The 22,546-nt window shown below is 41.8% G+C and overlaps 1 protein-coding gene across 1 annotated transcript in view; it reads left to right on the forward strand.

The window, feature by feature from the left end:
• The first annotated feature begins 875 nt into the window (after positions 1-875).
• ephb3a (eph receptor B3a) overlaps positions 876-22,546 on the forward strand; it is a 41,482-nt gene continuing 19,811 nt past the window's right edge. The window contains exons 1-5 of the mRNA XM_052477231.1: positions 876-1,608; positions 10,748-10,812; positions 14,939-15,611; positions 20,453-20,608; positions 22,095-22,430. Coding sequence (XP_052333191.1) covers positions 1,545-1,608; positions 10,748-10,812; positions 14,939-15,611; positions 20,453-20,608; positions 22,095-22,430 — 1,294 coding nt within the window. The 5' untranslated portion in view covers positions 876-1,544. The remainder of the gene's footprint in view (positions 1,609-10,747; positions 10,813-14,938; positions 15,612-20,452; positions 20,609-22,094; positions 22,431-22,546) is intronic.

Here is a 22,546-nt window from a genome sequence, read left to right on the forward strand (position 1 = left end):
GGCAAGCAGTACCACTGCATCAAGTATGGAACCAACAAGACCCTGAACAGCTTCTACCCCCAAGCCAAGAAAACTGCTAAATAGCTCATCAATGGCTACCCGGACAACTTGCACTGACCAATTTTTCCACTAACTCTCTTGCACTGACTCTATGTCCTCACACTGGACTCTACCCGCACACTCAAACATACTTACACTGACACCCCAAAACACAAATACACACACCACACAAACATAATATGCTCACACATGCATACTGATGCCACACACACTTTCACACTCACCACATACGCTGCTGCTACTGTCTACTATGTTGTTGCCTAGTCAGTTTACTCCTACCTATATGTACATATACACCTAATTAATTCATTACCTCATACCCCAGAACATGGACTCTGTACGGGTACTCCCTGTATATAGCCATGTTATTTTACTCATTATTATTCATTATTCACTGTATTCACTGTACTCATGTTTTTTCTTGGGTTCTCATGTTTTTTCATGGTTTCTCATGGGTTTCTCATGGTTTCTTCATGTTTTTTCATGGTTTCTCATGTCTTATTCAGTTTCTTGTTTTTCTTTGTGCCTTTTGTAAATGAGCAATGAGGTGTCACCATTAGATTGAGGTTATTTTTCTCGTCGTTTTTTTCTAGAATTTCGATTTATTTTTCATTTTTATCTTTAATCAACTCTGCATTGTTGGAAAAGGACCCGTAAGTAAGCATGCCACTGTTAGTCTACACCTGTTGTTTACAAAGCATGTGACAAATAAAATATGATTGGACACTCAATAACCCGCGGGAGGCGCTATCTATCCATTTCAAAACGAGGCGTAGATATCGACATTCGTCATCTATCCACAGTTCGTTTTGTATCGAAAATAGATTGATTCAGACAGGTTAGGATTTGAATGAACAGAACCCAGAGGCCTTTCTCTTGTCTCGGATGCTGGTCCCCAAAGTTCACGACATTCTCTCTGCGTCTCGGGAGGGGGTGTGACTCGCAGAGCAGGGCAGCTGCTCCGCAGCCGACAACCCCCCTCTTCTTACCCCTTCACCCGCACGCCCCAGCCCCCCTCTGTCTCGGCAGTCCCAATTGCCATTCCAACGAACACTCCTTGAGGAGCAACAGCTACATCGGAGTCAGCGAAGTGGATTACTGAGTTTTTCGAAGAAAAAAAAGAGGAAGATTTGCAGTATTTTTGGAGCAATGTGCGAGTGTATAGATGCGCTTTTGGACTACAATTTGGCATCGATAAAGCGCGAGAAAGGCGGAGAGAAAGCGCATTGTAATGCTCCATAGCGTTGCTGTTTCTCCGTGGATTTGGCCGATGATTTGACTGAATAACAAAAATGACTACTTTCGGCGATTGGATGTAGGCTAGTGGAATGGGATGGTTTTTATTTGTTGTATTAATTCAAGACATGAGAATAAAGAGATTTGTAAAAGGTTCTACGTCTCGGGTGGTTTAGGTACTGTGTATTGTGTGGCACCATCTGAAGGGTCCAGGCAAATCGTTTATTAATGTTGCAAGATCCTAGTTTATGACAATGGATTACTTGCTGTGGATATGCAGCTTTGTGCTTCCCGTGGTATTAGCTGTTGAAGGTATGTATGTCAAATCATTTTAATATACTACACTTTTGCTTGAACTTTTCTTATACATGTAGCCCCATTCCGATTAATCGGGTTCTAATACACCATTAATTGGTATATACAGCCTGAAACTAATGACTGCAACATCGTGTAAATATTCCTCACAAGACAGAATGTTGAGTAAATATAAAAATCTGTACTCGGAATTTGAGGCAAAATATCCACAGGATTTTTTTTTTTACCCGACTTTTTAGGGGTCCGGTAGGTACAGTGCCTTGCAAAAGTATTCAGACCCCTTGGATTTCTTCACATGTTATTGTGTTTCAATGTGCTATTCAAATTGATGCAATTGTCATTTTTTGTTAACAATCTACACAACATACTTTCATGTCAAAGTGGACATGGTTTCATATATGTTTTTTATATAGCATATATATATATAAATCTAACAAAAATAGCCGTTGCCGTACGTTTTCCACAAGCCTAATTTGGTGAAAGTGTCAAATTTAGCTTAAGAAATCACATAAGTTACATGGGCTCATTCTGTGAAATAATAGCATTTGACATAATTTTTAAACTTTCATTTTTCCTCTGTCCCTCACCCATCCATACATTACATCTGTAAGTTTGCCTCCCGAAGTGGCGCAGCAGTCTAAGGCACTGCATCTCAGTGCAAGAGGCGTCACTGGTTCAAATTCAGGCTGCATCACATATGGCCGTGATTGGCTGGAGTAGGCCGTCATTGTAAATAAGAATTTGTTCTGAACTGACTTGTCAAGTTAAATAAAAGGTTAACGTTCCCTTTGTCAAGTATTCCATTTCAAGCACAGATTCAACTACTAAGATGAGGGAAAGTTTCAAAAGCCTCATAAAGAAGGGCATTGATTGGTAGGTAGGTAACAATAACTATCTCTTTAAGCATGGTCAAGTTAAGAATTATGCTGTGGATGATGTATTAAACCACACAGACACATCAAAGACACAGTCATCCTGCTGAACTGAGCAGCAGGACAGGAAGAAAACTGCTCAGGGATGTCACCATGAGACCATCTGGGATTTTAAAACAGCCACAAAGTTTAAAAGCTTTGATGGGAGAAAACGGATCAAGAACATTGTACTGACTCAACAATAATGACCTAAATGACAGAGTGAAAAGAAGAACACAAGTATACTAAATCAAAAATATTCTTAAACATGCATCTTTGAGCACTAAAATATTACTGCAAAAAAGGAATACACTTTTTGGCCTAAATGCAAAGTCTTATGTTTGGGGGCAAATCCAACACAACACAACACTGAATAACTGCAGCCGTATTTTCAAGCATCGGCAAATACTGGGGATTTTTTCAGGATAAAAAGAAATGGGATGGAGCTAAACACAGGCAAAATCCTAGTCTGCTTTACACCTGAGACTAGGAGAGGAATTCACCTTTCAGCAGGACAATAACCTACAACAGAAGGCTAAATCTACATTGGAATTGCTTACCAAGAAGATGGTGAATGTACTTGAGTGGTAAAGTTATAGTTTTGACTTAAATCTGCTTGACAATCTATGACATGACTTGAAAATAGCATCTTGTGTAGATTGCTGACAAAAAAAAGACAATTAAATCAAATTTTATAGTACTTGGTATCACAATAAAATGTGAAGAAATTCAAGGGGCTTGAATACTTTTGCAAGGCACTGTATATGTTTGGCACCTAGGTAAAGTGAATTTTATATTGGATCTTCGTTTTTTCTCTCGTCAATGGCTATTGAACCAAGCCTACCATGACACTGAATATTGTATATTCTGAATCAAGGGAGGATGGCGAACAATCAAAACCTTTTTTATTGGGTGGTTTAAAATATATATATTTTATGTAAATCAGAATAAAAAAAACAAATAATGAAATTCACACAAAAAAGGAGTCCGAATATATCATTTTCAATGTCAGGCTCCCGAGTGGTGCAGCGCACTAAGACATTGCATCTCAGTGCTAGAGGTGTTACTATAGACCCTGGTTCAATTCCAGTCTGTATCACAACCGGCTGTAATTGGGAGTCCCATAGGGCAGTCACAATTGGCCCAGTGTCGTTAGGGTTACGCTGGGGTAGGTTGTCATTGTAAATAAGAATTTGTTCTGAATTGACTTACCTATTTAAATAAATAAAATGTCATGGCATGCTTGGTTCAATAGAAATTGACAAGAGAAAAACAAATATCCAATATAAAACACATTTTTACCTTGGTGCTGAACTCAATCAATCAATCCAATTCATTTAAAAAGCCATCAGCAGATGTCACTGAACCATATACCTACAGGCTCTACAGAAAGTCAGGTAAACAATACTTTCCCGTGGAAATGTCGTCTCAAATTTCGAACAGCTTTGAAGGATAAACCGCCCAGACAACCGGTAGAATAAGTTTAGATATAATTGTATTCTGGCTTGTAAGGAACATTTACATAATTTTGCAGGCATTAGTTTCAGGTTGTATTTACCAATGAATTGCGTATTACAGCCTGATTAATCAGACTAGCAGCCTTGATGCTTCCAAAGAATTGTGGGTGTCTGCAAGCCACGATGAACTGCCAAAAATGCGATTATGTTTGAATGTGAATATTACATTGTATAATAAGATGAAGCGCAGCTTTATTTTGCCAATGGCATGGCGTATACAAAAATCTGTTATTTTCATTGCAGGTTTTAAACTGTGATAGGCTTAAAAATAGTTTTTTTTTGTTGTTGTTGTTGCTAAATCGCCTCTGTTGCCACAATTGAAAATGGAGTAGATCGATTGTTTGGGTACAAAGTTACCATTTATGTTCATACTATTCGGGTACGGCCTGTTTTGTATCACACCACTGTATTGTGCAGTGGTTGAGTCACGCATTGGATTTATTCTAGGAAAACGGACTAATGAGAACATACACACAACACACACACACACAGAGACAGTTCCTTGGTATAGCTTTCCCCACAAAGGAAAGCAGGGACGCCCCATGCATTTTCGGTCCTCCACATGTCACCCATATGTGTCACACGTCATTGCAGCTGCATCCCCGTCGCTATTGTCAAGTACCTTTTGCTGCGTTGTCACACCCACTAGTTGAGTATTTCATTAGGTTGGGTTGCTTGACCAAGCCCATGACACAGCTCAATATGACATAAAGGATCCATCCTAAATAAAACACCCACATACTGTATTTTGCTTCTCACAAAGTACACAAGGTACACAAAGTACCACAGCTAGGAGCTAGTTATCAGTGTCTTTGACATTACACTGATGGGGAGGTTATATACTGACTGTTTTCATATATGTTCAAAATAGGTGCCAAACATTACAACATGCTCAGTGTAAAAAACGTTAGCGTCAGTCTATACATTTCCTTCCTGTAGGGAAGCTTTCTCTCTAGCCAGTCAATACCAGTCAATTGTGTGTGTCATTGGACACATACAAAATGACAGGCCAAAGATACATGTAGGCAAGTTGCCTTTAGCTTTGTCTGATCAAGAAGACTGTAATACACAATGTAATTGGTATATACAGCCTAAAATATTGGAGTGCAAAATCATGTGAAATGTCCTTACAAGCCAGACTGTTGAATAGAATTACATTTGAACTAGCTCTACCTGTTGTCTGGGCAGTTTTTCCTTCAGCTGCTTGAAATCTGAGACAAAATATCCACAGACAAGCATTCTCTCAACCAGCTTCACTTCAACCAAGAGTGTGCAAAGCTGTCATCAAGGCAAAGGGGGGCTTTTTTGATTTATCACTTTTTTTGGTTACTACATGATTCCATATTTGTTATTTCATCGTTTTGATGTCTGTTACAATAATAGTAAAAAATAAAGACAAACACTTGAATGAGTAGGTGTGTCCAAACTTTTGACTGGTACTGTACATCAGGAGGGTTGGCAAACCAGGTCCGCGGTTTGTGCTGAGTTCATGGGTTAGTCGACTTGCTAACTGGTTGTATTTCTACTCGTGCTTTGGCCAACTACTGTAGTTTAGCAGGTTGGAAATTTCACAATTTCCTAGTTCCGACTAGCACATGAACGGGGCGTTATCCCCTGTGTTGGGTTATACCAAACTGGTCAAATCCCAGGGAGAGATAAATGTCCCCGGAATTATTTCTGCTTTATGCAGGGTCCTACACTTTTAATTGAAGTCTGTGTATTTATGAATTGTCAATCTGATATATTGAATATGGTTTTTATGCCAATAATTTGTGATTGGTTGTAAATGGTATGGTCCATGTCGAAGTATCCCATGTACCATACTTAAAGAAAACCTAAACCAAGGTAACTTCATTTAGACTCTACCAGCTCCTTTATATATTTCTCTCCAAATTCCGTCACGTTCCCCGCCTGCCTTTCCTTCCCTGAGTAAAATGTGCCTCTCTTGGACGCCAGCCAGTGTTATCGCTCATCAATTATGGTGCCAGCGTCTAAATCAATGCAGCGGCAGCCTCCCGAGCTGGTCTCACAGAGATTTCCATAGGCTGATGATCAGCTACTTTTCCCCACCAACCAACAACTTCACTCACACGTCACTGGGTTGTTAACTAATGTCTGTCCTCTGAGGACGGGGGCAGGTTCGACTAGTTGAAGGGTATTATGGGTTTTAAGGTTGTCGGGGTCGATGCCTCGTTGTCAGTATGGTGGATTCCAAGAGATGTCATTGGAATTTGGTTCTTGAATTGGCAGTTGCCTGTTGGTTTCCGTTACTTTTGTTTTGTCTATTTATTGACTTTTTGTCCTTCAAATTAATCCAATTCATTTGAGTGAGGTACAGTGCCGTTTAGTTCACTCCAATAGATTCATTGGAAGTCTTGAAGTCTTGGTTTCCATTAGGATATGTATTTTTTCAACATCAGTGTATGTCAGTCAAAAAATTTTGTGGATTTGAGTGCAATGTCCAACTGTGTCCTTGGGTCTTGTCCATGAGTTTAGCTAGTGACATAAGCTCGGGCCTCCTAGTCACCCATGCAATGGACATGTGACTCACTGACCCTGTCATCTTCTTTATGACTAACCCCTATAACAGTGATGCTGTGCACTTGTGCTATTTTCAGAGTCGCATGGTATTGGAACGTAGCTGCAATTACGTAATAGCTCAGAAAACCTTAACATCCTACAGAATTAGCTCACTAGGTATGCATGGCTGCAGAAGAACACACTAATATCCAATCATTTCCACACGTATAACTACGGAAGAGCATCTCCATATCGGCGCACGCTTTATTTATCTCTTCTCTGTAGAGCATACAGTAAATACTCATAATTATGAATGGAACCATATGCGCAGATGCAAATAGCCTGAAGGAGAACGTTGAATTGGGGTCGGCTTGAGTTGATTAAAGCGGTTCAACAAGCGTCAAACATAACATCGCTCAATCTTGCAATTGTGTGTAGAGGAAAAGGAAGGCTCACTCACACGCAAACTAGACAGCGAGATAGTCATACAGTAGGCCGCTAAGCACTCTGAATTTGCCACTACGAATTTGCTGTTTACAGTCAAAATACCCATTTGTTGTATGTAGCCGACCATGCACAAAATCAGTGGAGAGATGTTACGCCTTTGAATATTTCATCTGTTTGTGGATGTGGAGTGTGAAATTAATACGGGGAGAGGCTTTCCTTCCATAGCAGCCCATCTCAACAAAGTGAATTAAATATTAGCATGTGTGCTCCCATAGCAGCAGTGAGCATGTTTGCTCCAGTGATCAAAAACAGTATACACCATGGGTGGTGAATGAGATGCTGTAAGGACAACAAGTTCCCGTTTGAGCAGTTTTTTTGGCCCTGGGGGAGTCATCATCACTGCCAGTTTTATGACGGGGGGGGGTGTACATTTGAGTTATAGCATCAAGGGGAGACGTTTAAATGGTACATGTACATGAAGGGCAAATGCGTAGGTAGAGAGCTGTACATTTGGGACGCTGTTCAATCAAAAGCTGTGTCCGGCTTTCAGGTTTCTGTCAAAAACGGTATATACTTAATTTGCGTCTAAAGCGTTTTTTTGGATTTAGTAATGGGCCTACAGTTAATTCTCAATCTGAATTTAACTCATGTGTTAAGCCTGTGGATACAGGATCTCTAATCTACACTGATGTTCTTTGTGTGTTAGTGCGTGGAACTCTTCCCAGGCAAACACATGTTAAGTAATAATGAGCCTCGCTAGGGTCTGTGGAGAGTTCAGTTGGAGTAGAGTTTATGTTGCCTCTTTGCACACAGAGCATTGGATCTAACATAAAAGAATCAACCTGGACCCTTAGATGGGCTTTTTGTCTTGGCTCTTGTTGAATGTGAAGACAGCTAGTCAGTGTTCTTGCTGCCTTAAGAAGCCCATCAAATTGCCAGATTTGAGTTATAGCAGCAAGGGGAGACTTAAACGGTACATGTACATGGAAAGCAAATGCGTAGGTAGAGAGTTGTACACTTGGGATGCTATCCAATCGAAAGCTGTGCCCGGCTTTTAGGTTTCTGTCAAAAACAATGCTTCTAAAGCATGTTTGATTTAGTATTGGGCCTACAGTAAATTCTTCTCAATCTGAATTGAACTAATGTGTTAAGCCTGTGGATACAGGACCTCTAATCTACAATGTTCTTTGTATGTTAGTTCCAAAATCACTAATAGATTTTATTTAACCTTTATTTTGACAGGGAGTCATGCTGAAACCAATGTCTCTTTTGGTCATTTCTATCAAGGCACAAGGCGAGACCCAAATGCAGACACAGGAGGCAGATGGTTGGAGTCTTACAATGTTTATTAATCAAAGGGATAGGCAAGAGAAATGTCGTGGACGGGCAAAAAGGTCAAAACCAGAGCAGAGTCCAGGAGGTACAGAGTGGTAGACAGGCTTGTGCTCAAGGCAGGCAGAATGGTCAGGCAGGCAAGTCCAGAAACAGGCAAGGGTCAAAACCGTGAGGACTAGAAAAAGACGAAGGCAAAGCAGGAGAACGGGAAAACTGCTGGCTGACTTGGAAACATACAAGACAAACTGGCACAGAGAGACAGGAAACACAGGGATAAATACACTGGGGGAAAAGTGACACCTGGAGGAGGTGGAGACAATCACAAGGACAGGTGAAACAGATCAGGGCATGACAATTTCCATGTAAAAGGACGCATGAGCACAAACATGAAGTTCATACAGATGTAGGATCTTAATTTGATCAGAATGATTGATTGAGAATGTTCCTGCTCAGCAGGAAACGTAGCCTGTTTTTTTTAAAGGCTTCTAAAGTTTTTAATTTCACTTTGAAATTATACTTGATTTGCCTTGACAAAAATGTATCAACCCCTACAAAAATGTCCATTAACTGTAATCCACGTAATAAGAGCATATAGAATTTGGTGTAAAATGAAAGCTAAGAGTGTATATTTTTGGGAAATGAAGGCATGGAATTACAACAATACTGAATGAACACTTATTTGAACTTAATATGATACATCAATAAAATCAATTTCGCCTCAAATCATGAAACATGTTCAATTTGGTTTAAATAATGCAAAAACTAAGTGTTGGAGAAGAAAGTAAAACTGCAATATGTGCCATGTCAGAAAGCTAACGTTTAAGTTCCTTGCTCAGAACATGAGAACATGTGAAAGCTGGTGGTTCCTTTTAACATCAGTCTTCAATATTCCCAGGTAAGAAGTTTTAGGTTGTAGTTATTATAGGAATTATAGGACTATTTCTCTCTATACCATTTGTATTTCATATACCTTTGACTATAGGATGTTCTTATAGGCACTTTAGTATTGCCAGTGTAACAGTATAGCTTCCGTACCTCTCCTCGCCCCTACCTGGGCTCGAACCAGGAACACTTCGACAACAGCCACCCTCGAAGCAACGTTAACCATGCAGAGCAAGGGGAACAACCACTCCAAGTCTCAGAGCAAGTGACGTTTGAAACGCTATTAGCGCGCACCCCGCTAACTAGCTAGCCATTTCACTTCGGTTACATTCCATTACAATGTTGGACAGGTAACTAGTAACTGTAATGGATTGCATTTAGAAAGTAACCTACCCAACCCTGATAGTTTTTACCCTTATTTAACTAGGCAAGTCAGTTAAGAATAAATTCTTATTTACAATGATGGCCTACACTGGCCAACGCTGGGCCAATTGTGCGCCACCCTATGGGATTCCCAATCACGGCTGGTTGTGATACAGCCTGGAATCAAACCAAGGTGTTTGTAGTGACACCTCAAGCACTGAGATGTAGTGCCTTCGACCGCTGCGCCACACGGGGGCCCAAGCTCCCATGCTTGAGCTTCTATTCAAAGTAATTGACACAACTGTAAACTGGAGGTGCATTCCAGTAAACAACAAGAAGATAACCTTTTGCAAGCCTTTGGTGTGTTTTGATGACTTCTCTCAACCATCATACAGATTGACAGGTGACAACGAGGTCTATTGATCCTCTTATTTCCTCTTTCTTCCCTGTATTTGTTTAACCTCCTCATCCTTCGATTTTCATACTCCTGACTCTCTCAAAGTGACCTGTATAATACGAGGTCACCACTCTGGAGAATCCACTATGGCTGGGCCGAGTAGTGATTTGTGATTGATTGTGATATCACTTAGTAATAAAGCTTTGAAATTCGATCGAGATGATTTCTCCCTCCTAGAGGAAGGGATGTTTTCTCAAATTTCTACATTTTCAGTGATATCAAAGGCAGACAGGTTTTTTCTTCCATCGTCATCTTTTTATTTAGAGCTTTATGAGGATTTAACAGTTTTCTCATGACAGACTTTCTGTGTACCCAGTTTTGTATGTATCCGTGTGGAATTGATGCCGATAGAATTACTGTCGTCTTATTAGAAGAATAGACAAAAATAATAAATAAGGTAAATAATAGACTTCTGCTTTTAGGACTATAATTTTTATTTCCAACCACCAATTAATAGTTATTGCAGCGTTTCCCAAACTCGGGTCCTCAGGACCCCGAGGGGGTTTTGGTTTTTGCCCTAGCCCTACACAGCTGATTCAAATGATGAAAACCTGATGATTAGTTGATTATTTGAATCAGCTGTGTAGTGCTACTGCTAAAACGAAAGCGCGCACCCCTTGGGGCCTCGGGTTTGGGAAACCCTGAGTTATTGTTTGTTACAATAGCTTCTTGGTTTAACTAACTCTCCTGTTCTTGATTTATAGAAACACTAATGGACAGCAAGTGGGCGACCACAGAACTGGCCTGGACCACATTTCCGGAGAGTGGGGTGAGTGTGTTGTTATTCCACAGCATTTGCTACATTTGCTACATAGTACAGCTCCCCCTGACTTAAACGACACACCTCCCACTGTTTTATACCTCTCTTTGAAAAGTTTATTTTCTTTTCTTCGTTGCTAAAAACAAATGAGAAACATACACCTTTAAGTTGAACTTTTAAGCAAAGTTTTTCTTAAATGAAGATCCCCAAACCGCCAAAATAGTCCAAAACACAAATCTCCAATATAGTAAAAAAAAATACTAAACTCTGCCACATACTCATATTTAGTACACATGGACCCAAAATGGCAACAAACACGGCTGCAGCAACACTAGCTGAAGAATTTGGAAATACAGTACCAGTCAAAAGTTTGGACACACCTACTCATTCCAGGGGTTTTCTTTGTTTACTATTTTCTACATTGTAGATTAATAGAGAATACATAACAACTATGAAATAACACATTGAATCATGTAGTAAGCAAAAAAGTGTTTAAACAAATCAAAATATTTTTTGGATTTGAAAAATCTCAAAGTAGCCACTAAATGCCTTGATGACAGCTTTGCACACTCTTGGCATTCTCTCAACCAGCTTCTTGAGGTAGTCACCTGGAATGCATTTCAATTAACAGGTGCGCCTTGTTCAGTTAATTTGTGGAATTTCTTTCCTTCTTAATACGTTTGAGCCAATCAGTTGGGTTTGTGACAAGGGAGGGGTGGTATACAGAACATTGCCCTATTTGGTAAAAGACCAAGTCCATATTATGGCAAGAACAACTCAAATAGGCAAGAGAAATGACAGTCCATCATTACTTGAAGACATGAAGGTCAGTCAATCCGGAAAATGTCTATATCTTTGAAAGTTTCTTTAAGTGCAGTCGCAAAAACCATCAAGCACTATGATGAAACTGGCTCTCATGAGGACTGCCACAGGAAAAGAAGACCCAGTTACCGCGGCTGCAGAGGATAAGTTCATTATAGTTAATTGAACCTCAGGTTGCAGCCCAAATAAATGCTTCACAGAGTTCAAATAACAGACACATCTCAACATCCACTGTTCAGAGGAGACTGTGTGAATCAGCCCTTCATGGTCGAAACCACTACTAAAGGACACCAATAAGAAGAAGATAATTTCTTGGGCCCAGAAACACGAGCAAAGGATATTAGACCAGTGGAAATCTGTCCTTTGGTCTGATGAGTCCAAATTTGAGATATTTGGTTCAAACCGCCGTGTCTTTGTGAGACGCAGAGTAGTTTAACGGATGATCTCCACATGTGTAGTTCCCACCGTGAAGCATGGAGGAGGAGGTGTGATAGTGTGGGGGTTCTTTGCTGGTGATACTGTTGGTGATTTATTTAGAATTCAAGGCACATTTGACCAGCATGGCTACCACAGCATTCTGCAGCAATATGCCATCCCATCTGGTTTGCTCTTAGTGGGGCTATCATTTTGTTTTTCAACAGAACAATGACCCAACATACCTCCAGGCTGTGTAAGGGTTATTTGACCAATAAGAAGATTGATAGAGTGCTGAATCAGATGACTTGGCCTCCACAATCTCCGACCTCAACCTATTTGAAATGGTTTGGGATGAGTCGGACCGCAAAGTGAAGGAAAAGCAGCCAACAAGTGCTCAGCGTATGTGTAAACTCCTTCAAGACGGTTGGAAAAGCATTCCAGGTGAAGTTGGTCGAGAGAATGCCAAGATTGTGCAAAGCTGTCATCAAGGCAAAGGGTGGCTACTTTCAATCATCTCAAATATAACATATTTAGATTTGTTTAACACTTTTGTGGTTACTGCATGATTCCATATGTGTTATGTCACAGTTTTGATGTCTTCACTATTATTCTACAATGTAGAAAATAGTAAAAAAATTATGAAAAACCCTTGAATGAGTACATCTGTCCAAACTTTTGACTTGTACTGTATTTCTCTTAAAGTGGAAGAAGCCAATAGGCAAATTCCAGCTGGGAATGAATATTTCAGCTGATGATATCCCCCATAGAAATGGTGAGAAAGTAAAACAACATATATTTGACCCCTAGGCTAACAGCTTGACAGACCTTCCCCACTCCCGGGCAGTGTAATTTGTCTTTTGTACGTGAGCGCAAAGTCAGTCGATGAAACCGATGGGTTACCATGGCAACAATCTTCGGCAGTCCATTCTTTTCAGGCCTTTCTGCAGACTCACACCGAATGTCTTTGCACCCCAAGAAGTCATATGTCATTAGGGCAAGGCGGCCCTCTCAAAATGCTTGACAAGCCCATACGTTCTGTCCGGGTGCAATTATCATATTTGTGAGGTATTGCTGCTGAGACGTGTTGCACTTGATTTATGGTGTAGGACGCTGACTCCTGGACTCATCGTTTTGGAATAAATTGCATGCGTGTGTGCTCTGCCAAATATGGAATTATGCATTCTGTTCCTCTTGTTGAATTGATCAATGTTTGGAGCCCTCATTAAGAATGGAAATGAATTATTCAGGTTGAGTTGTTAGAATCAAAAGATTAACTTCTTGGAAAAGGTGATTTATTCCTTGGGCAAAAATATGTTAATAACCCAGTTAATCATGGATCATGGTTAATCGTGGATTTAATCCTGTAATAGATAGCTCTTTGAATATTTCCTATAGGTACTCATGCCTATATTGTAGAATATATTTGGTGTAGAATATCTGGGGATATGAACTGGTGTAAATGGTTTATTTGCTGACTGTAGAGAACCATTTCATCGTTTGACCGTTGTTGAAGCTAAGTGCTGTGAAATAATTAATTGACTGCTTCACTCGATGAGGTATACTGACCACGTTTCATAGCATGCAAAAAATACTTCTCACGGCTTTGAAGAGTAGGCTTGGAAATGTTCCACTTGAAATATACCACTTGAATCGTAAAGTACCGTAAAACTTCAATTAAACGCCGAGTCTCAAATAGCCGCCTGTCCCTTTTAATAGCCGAGCAACGGCACACATTTCAACACACAAACACCTGTTTCAAATAAACACCGGGTCTAAATGAATTTTTTATGCGGTAATCATGAATTACCATGAATTGTTTACGAGTTGTATAACGTTTGATTTGTTGCATGAAATAATTCAGTAACGTCTCGAAAAAATTCTGTCAATCATCCGTTTTCATCACACGTAAGAAACTGCTAGCCATTGGTTGCGAACAGCTGAGAACTTCTAGCTAACGGGCAAGCATAAAAACAGTCAACAACTTTGGGGAGTACACACCCCCAGAAATCGTCCGATCGCCCTCTAATGGCAAAAGTAAGAACTGCCGAAAATGTATGGTCAAACACGAAAACAATTGCTCTGTGAAAGAAACATTTTGGGGGTTGAAATAGAGGCATACTAAGACATGACACAGTGTGTAAATGATAACACATTATTGAAGGAAATTAAGAAATGTATTAAAATGCTGGAAGTGAATGCTGGAACTAAACAATTAACTATTCAAATGAGCAAAAGCTGTGCGCATTAGGGAAATAGACGCCTGGCTCAAATAGAAGCCGGTCTCTAATAAGCTCCTGTTGTGTTCAGTGATTTGAGCAAATAAACAGCCAGTCTATTAATTCAAGTATTACACTATACACCATAACACCTCCATGATGCAACCAGAAAGAGGACATTGCAATTGAATTGCCCCTTTAGTAAATAATGCACTGTTTGCATTATACACGATTTGACATTACAAATGGCAGAACTCATTAAAAATAGGCCCTATAATATTTTTCAATAACAGCACCTACTAAATTACTGTAGCATTTGGAGAACCAACATTTCCTAGGAAGGACATTCTGATTGCTACATTTCCTGTGCAATTATACTATGATTATATGAAGACCTATGTTCAATTAGTATTTGTTTTCTTTCAAAGGCTTGCTTGAGCCAATGCAATAGTGCCAAAAATGCAAACCCTACTAATCTGGCACTCCAGACAGGCATGTTAGAGCCTGTCTGGAGTGCCAGATTAGTAGGGTTTGCATTTTTGGCACTATTGCATTGGCTCAAGCAAGCTCAACCAAACGCAGCTAAACTATTTGAAATAAAATAAATACTATTTGAACCCAGGTCTGATGATATCTACATTTCTCTTCACTAGTAACATTGTTTGTCTGTTTTCCTGCAGTGGGAGGAGGTGAGCGGCTACGACGATTCAATGAGCCCTATCAGGACATACCAGGTGTGCAATGTGCGCGAACCCAACCAGAACAATTGGCTGAGGACGGACTTCATCCCCCGTAAGGGCGTGCTGCGCGTCTACGTGGAGCTCAAGTTCTCCGTCCGTGACTGTGCCAGTATTCCCAACATCCCCGGCTCCTGCAAGGAGACCTTTAACCTCTTCTACTACGAGTCTGATGGCGATACCGCTACGGAAAGTAGTCCCTTGTGGAGGGAGACCCCTTATGTCAAAGTTGACACCATTGCCCCTGATGAGAGTTTTTCCTTGCTCGAGGCAGGCAGGATCAACACCAAAGTGAGAAGCTTTGGCCCTATTTCCAAGGCCGGATTCTACCTGGCCTTTCAGGACCTGGGGGCTTGTATGTCCTTGATATCCGTGCGGGTTTTCTTCAAGAAGTGCTCGACGACCATCGCAAACTTCGCCGTCTTCCCCGAGACGGCCACAGGGGCCGAGGCCACCTCCTTGGTCATCGCCCCGGGGGCGTGTGTGTCTAACGCGCAGGAGTTGTCCGTCCCTCTTAAGCTATACTGCAACGGGGATGGGGAGTGGATGGTTCCCGTGGGGTCTTGTACCTGCATGCCGGGGTTTGAGCCTGCTATGGCTGACACACAGTGCCAGGGTGAGTTTTTAGTTTATAGGTGCCTGTTTTTACTTTGAACTAAAGCCTGGTTTTTAATGTTTAACTAAAGCCTGTTTTTTAATGTTGATATCCCTTTAAATGGGCAATAGGGATGCATAACAACAGAGAGGTTTCAAAAACAGTGTCACTTCCTGATTGGATTTTCCTCAGGTTTTAGCCTGCAAAATCAGTTCTGTTTAACTCAGTTTTGGAAACTTTAGAGTGTTTTCTATCCTAATATGTCAATTATATGCTTATTCTAGCATCTGGTCCTGAGAAATAGGCCGTTTACTTTGCGAACGTTATTTTTCCAAACATAAAAATAGTGCCCCCTCGCTTCAAGAGCTTAACTAAAGCCTGGTTTTTAATGCTTAACTAAAGCCTGGTTTTTAATGGTTAACCAAAGCCTGGTTTTTAATGCTTAACTAAAGCCTGTTTTTTAATGGTTAACCAAAGCCTGGTTTTTAATGCTTAACTAAAGCCTGTTTTTTAATGCTTAACTAAAGCCTGGTTTTTAATGCTTAACTAAAGCCTGGTTTTTAATGATTAACTAAAATTAACTGATCACTCGACAAAACAATAAGTACACTTTGCATCAGGTAACTTGGTCACAAAAATCAGAAAAGCAATCCAATTAATCGTTTACCTTTGATGATCTTCGGATGTTTTCACTCACGAGACTCCCAGTTAGACAACAAATGTTCCTTTTGTTCCATAAAGATATTTTTTATATCCAAATACCTCTGTTAGTTTGGTGCGTTATGCCCCGGAATCCACCGGAAAGAGCGGTCACGACAACACAGACAAAAATTCCAAATGATATCCATAATGTCCACAGAAAAATGTCAAACGTTTTTTATAATCAATCCTCAGGGTTTTTTTCATATATATATATTCGATAATATATCAACCGGGACAGTTGGCTTTTCACTAGGACCGGGAGTAACAATGGCCGCCTTTCTCTTTTGCGCACAACTCACTCTGAGAGCCCCCACCTCTCCACTTATGCAATGTGGTCGTTCACACTCATTCTTCAAAATAAAAGCCTGAAACTATGTCTAAAGGCTGTTGACACCTTAGGGAAGCCATAGAAAAAGGAATCTGGTTGATATCCCTTTAAATGGGCAATGGGCATAACAACAGAGAGGTTTCAAAAACAGGGGCACTTCCTGATTAGATTTTCCTCGTGTTTTAGCCTGCAAAATCAGTTCTGTTTAACTCACAGACAACATTTTGACAGTTTTGGAAACTTCAGAGTGTTTTCTATCCTAATATATCAATTATATGCTTATTCTAGCGTCTGGTCCTGAGAAATAGGCTGTTTACTTTGGGAACATTATTTTTCCAAACATAAAAATAGTGCCCCCTTCAAGGGCTTAACTAAAGCATGGTTTTTAATGCTTAACTACAGCCTGGTTTTTAATGCTTATCCAAAGCCTGGTTTTTAATGCTTAACTAAAGCCTGTTTTTAATGCTTAACTAAATCCTGTTTTTTAATGCTTAGCCAAAGCCTGGTTTTTAATGCTGAAGCCTGGTTTTTAATGCTTAACTAAAGCCTGGTTTTTAATGCTTAGCCAAAGCCTGGGTTTTTAATGCTCAATTCAAGTCACACAGTCTACTCCACCCTCTGTATGTATTGTGTGGCGCATGAATGAAGGGTGAAGGAGGGTGGAGAGTTTGCATTAATGAGCTGTTGCGGAGAGCAGCAGCATACAAATATTGAGAGAGGGGGGGGGATCAGAGGGAGAGGGAGAATGAGATAGTGAAAGGGAAAAAGATAGTGGGAGAGAGAATATTGTGTGAGGGAGAGACAGAGATTGTAAAGGAGAAAGAGATATTGAGGTGGAGAGAGATATATTGTGAGACGGAGAAGGAGAGATAAAGCGAGAGACAGACAGAGGGAGAGAGAGAGAGAAGGACAATGAGATTGAGCTGTGAATTGCTGATTGCCCATGCCAAAATGAGGAACGGTCAGAGAAAGAAAGAGAAGCTTCCTCGTCTCTCTCCTCTCTTCACCTGGGCGTGAGAAACGGTGAATAACACGCGCCAGAGAGCTCATTTATGGCCATTTGGCGGCTCAAGGTTAAAAGCCTGTTGTCGACGCCTGATAAAAGGCTCTCCAGAGGCTTCAGGCGTGGCAGAGGCGGGCGGTGGCGAGGAGGAGGAAGTGTAATTTCCTGTATGGTCTCCCCACCGTTAGTTCATCTACAGGCGGCTGCACTCATTACCACCGCTCAGACCACCGTGAGCCAACACTGCCACCGCTCACCATTAATCACAGGGACGTTACCTCAGTCGAGAGAGAGAGGTGGAATGAAGAGAAGGGGGGGGTTGTAAGAGAGGGAGGGATGGAGAGGAAAGGGGTTAGAGAGAGAGGGGAGGAGAGAGGGAGTGGTGGTGGAGAGGGAGGGTGTGTGGGGGAAGAGGCAGGGTGGGTGGGGGGAAGAGGCAGGGTGGGTGGGAGGAGAGGGAGGGTGAGCGGGAGGTGGGGTAGAGAGGGAGAGGCCAGTGAGGGCACAGAACTTTCCGGTGTTGGAGAGAGAAAGACAAATGGGCATTCCCTCCAAGGTTAATGGATTAAAGCGGAGGATTCAAGTGATTGTCCTCGAGAAACAAAACAAACAAACAAAAGAAAACGATGGTGCAATATATAATAAGACAAACATAAATCAGATTACTGTTTCAAGAGTGTATCTGGGTCTGAGGTCTTAGTCGAGTTACGAGAGCCAAAACACATTTTCATGTTATCTTAACCAAACTATTTTTTACATGTTTTTTTTAGCTAGAATGCGGAACTTTAAAGTTCGCTAAATTCACACGAAGTGGCATTCCCGGGGAATTAGGACCTAGCTTAAAATCAAACTGGATAACCACTTAGCCCGACTAGTTAATCACAAACTCTTGCCAGAAAGGTTTTTACGAGCACCCGTGCTGATAAGACAGATGTTAGGCCAGAGCCACGGTTTTACACCACACTTAAGGAATGTGAGAAAGGTGAAAGTAGAGTCTAGTTTCTAAGTGATATTTACAACCTCTTAGTGTAAACCTCCTTAACCCAACTTTTAGTGCAAATCTTAACCCCGTTTGAGGTTGAGACGTTTTTTTGGTTTATCTTGACACTTTTGTCAATGACGTTGGCGATTGAATTGATAGAGGATGGGCCCCGACAAAGAGAAGCAAAACAGCATCCCTATAGTTGCATATGATTGATGGTCAAGCTGCTTTGTATGTGTTCGGACCCACGTTTTTGAATTGTGTTCTTCTAAGCCCCAGATAGACACCTGAGTGATGGATTCGGGCGTATGCTTACTTTCAATTGTATCCTCCACCCTTGTTAGCCAGACCGGAACAATCTACTGTAATCCGTCCATCTTCATCTTTCGCTCTCAATTTACCTGTCATCCATAGTCCTCTCTGGGATAGATTGAAATCCCTCATATGTTATGATGAAAATGAGAGGGTATGAAGGATTTGCACAGACTAGCTAGAAGTTTCTAACGGCTTCCTGACATATTTCCACCTCACACGGACTGAGGTAGTCGAGTGTGACGATATGACATGGAGGTCTTTGACAGACTAGCTAGAGGCATGTGACAAATGAGGAGAGAGAAAAAAATCTTAGCGTTTAATTTTTTTTGTATTGGTTTTCCGTTAAAACGATAAGAAATGTTAATAAATTCCGTGTGATTTCAAAGTGCGTCCATTTCAGATAGTTAAGCATTGCACCTGTATTACCATTACTGTACCTCAGTTCCACCTCGCAAATGTTGCATTTTACCGCCTTCTCACTTAACTTCGCAAAGCATTGCCATGTAGGACTTCACTGATGTCGCTTGCCTTTCTCTGCCCTTTTTCCCCAACCGTTAACAGCAATGACGTGGTGGGGGAGAGTCGTCTCCAAAATAATCGACTCCTTGCACGTCGACTCCTGGTGTCGACTCCCATTTCTTAGTGCCAAGATTAGAATCCGCAAGGAATCGACTCCTAAAATTTGGATACTTTTGGAACGGAGGAAACAGATTAGTTGGTGTACCTCTGTGTAAAAAAAACACACACACATTTGCGTCTTCCAAAGCAAGTCTGCTAAATGACTTAAATGTAATGTAAATGCAAGGGAGAAAGAGGGGACGGGCACAGTACAGGCAGGTCGGCCACTAGGTAGACAGAGTCAGAATCGTGCACTAGGCCTATCTATCGGCAATCAAAAGCTGAATCTCACAATGGAATGCTTTATCTTGCAAACTTCAGTAAAGCAGGGCCTATCATTAAGGAATATGCTAGTATACTCTACACGCACCAGACCGAAGACTGAACACACACTTGCATCATTAGCGAAGAGAAAGAGCAGACGAGCCGGCACGAGGCAGAGAGAGGAGGGGGCAGGCAGAAAGAACCGTGTGGATATGTCATGGTAATCTGTATCTCGCAATGTCTTGTCTTGCAAATTTGCCAAGTAGCCTAAAGTTCACCTCTATCTCTCTGGTTTTATTTAAATTACCCAACTTTCCCCAGGCCTTTATAGCCTATCGTCTAGTTAGGCTATAACACGGGAAAGAATATGTTTCGTGATAACTGCACTGTGATTTTAATTTTGTGGGAGGGGGAAAGAAAATGTTTTTCTCTTCATTGTTTACGATCGCAATTGTGAAAGATTTGGACAGAGTAGCTCTCTCAAACTCAACGAGAACGGCCCTAATATCAATAGTTAGGCCTTTCTAACATTCTTGACCCCCAGCCGGACTGAGATTTGTAGTATGTGTGCCGGCCTTGGTTTGGTGTTGTTCTTTATTGACTTTGACAGTGTTCTGACTGTCCCTTTCGCTTTTGTCTTCCCAATATAGCGTGCGCCCCTGGGTCATTCAAGTACAAGCAGGGGGAGGGCTCGTGTTACCCCTGCCCCCCCAACAGTCGCACAAGCTCCAGGGGTGCCAGCATCTGCCTATGCCAGAATGGCTTCTACCGTGCCGACAGTGACCCTCCGGACTCAGCCTGCACCAGTAAGTCAAGCTCACCGTTTTTCGTTAGCATTCGTCATTGGCTGTAGATATTCGATGAAGATTCTCCGTTGAGCATTGGGAGATTCTCCGTGCGACTTAGTGTAGAACTAGGCTTAACCTTTGTCTGAGGAACTGGCCCAGAGAGTTTTCGAAAACCGCCATGGTGCAAGTGTCTGTGAAGGCAACTGCGGTTGTTTCCACAGACACCTTTATCAGAGAAATCCCCCTTTTTCTCAGAGATATCACAATATGTGTGTGATAGACATACACTGCTTTGACATTGTGACATAGCCTAACACCAAAGGCCTTTTTTTCCCCTCTGGCATAACATACATTAACTGTGACTGAGCCCCTATGACTCGTGCACACTCTCCTTGTTGAGAAAATTCGGACTGTGTCGCTGTGTCCAAATCTTTTCAAACCACTGTGCCACTATCGTCGCAGACCATTCGGACTCCATTACATCCCGTACAGCCTGTCAGAGCGTGTGCCAGGCCTGGCAGACAATGTTTAGCAAGGGGTCGAGGGTGTTGTACTCAAAAGCTCAGCTCGGGGCTCACGTCGGGAGCCCAGCATTTCAGACTTTGTGCCCAATTAGATGAGGCCACATTCTAAACTGTGCCAGTCTAATTGGATAGGACAGAGCATGTGGGGGGGGGGGACTAGCTCCACTTAGGACGAACAGGCAGAGGAGCTGAACTGAGTTGGTTGAGATGCGTGAACTGACACTCTGAAAGCATTACCTCGCCATGTGCTGCTGCCGTAGTAGGTGTTGTCTGAGTCGGCTTTGAGGGGGGTTTGGGTTTAGAATCCCCCCCCCCCAGCCTCTGTAACTGGATGAAAGAAACATTCTGCTTGCTGCTCCAGTTGTCCCCTGTAGCATTTATCACACGTTACCCCGGTTTCATACCGTTCTTATTTAAAGAACTCGTCTCCATTGAGTAACACTGTTCCATAGGTATACACCACCGCTGTGCAATGGATCATTTAAGTTCAGATCATCGCTATTTTATGGGTAATGAATCACGTTTCATGAATAGTGATGTTTAAGTCAAGCGTGGCTTGGATATGGTTTATATTCGCTGTATGAATCCTGCTATTTATTTCATCATGTATATAGCAGAACATATTTCTACTTTATGGAATGAACTCCCATTGCTATTTAATGGGTAATGATTTATTAAGTTCCATGAATTATAATGTTGAAGTCATGCATGGAATGAACATGGTATATATAAAATAAATGAAGACTTCTGTTCAATTCATTATGTGCTGGAGATCATATTTCTCCACCAGAAAGTGGACACTTGTATGAACTGTATGGACCCAGGAAAATAAGCCCTAATTGGTATCTTTAGTAAGCAAATCATAAATGCTTAGAGTGGGGTTCGAAGACTATGGTTTTAACAGTGAGGTTCTACAATATTAGCCTCTATAAGCGGTGTTCAGAGGACATCACTAACCCGTATGTGGTATTTCTGTCCAGCCGTGCCCTCGCCACCTCAGAACGTCATCTCCACGGTGAACGAGACCTCGATCGCCCTGGAGTGGGAGGAGCCGCTGGACGTCGGCGGGCGGGACGACGTCATCTACAACGTGGTGTGTAAGAAGTGTCAGCGCGACCAGAGCCCGTGCTCGCGCTGCGACGACAACATGGACATGTCGCCGCGCCGACTCGGCCTGACCCAGAAGAAGGTGGTGGTGAGGAACCTGCAGGCGCACACCCGCTACAGCTTTGAGGTCCAGGCGGTCAACGGCGTCTCTGGGAAGAGCCCCGGCGCACCTCGATACGCCACCGTCAACATCACCACCAACCAGGCCGGTTAGTATCGTCGTAACGCTTTGTCAGCGCTTAACGTTAGCAGCACTCAACATGAATAATTGATATCGGGCACTCACTCTCACCTCACCACACGACAACACACCACTCAAGGTCAC

This window comes from Oncorhynchus keta, chromosome 23, assembly GCF_023373465.1.
Source record: "Oncorhynchus keta strain PuntledgeMale-10-30-2019 chromosome 23, Oket_V2, whole genome shotgun sequence".
Taxonomy (NCBI): Eukaryota; Metazoa; Chordata; class Actinopteri; order Salmoniformes; family Salmonidae; genus Oncorhynchus; species Oncorhynchus keta.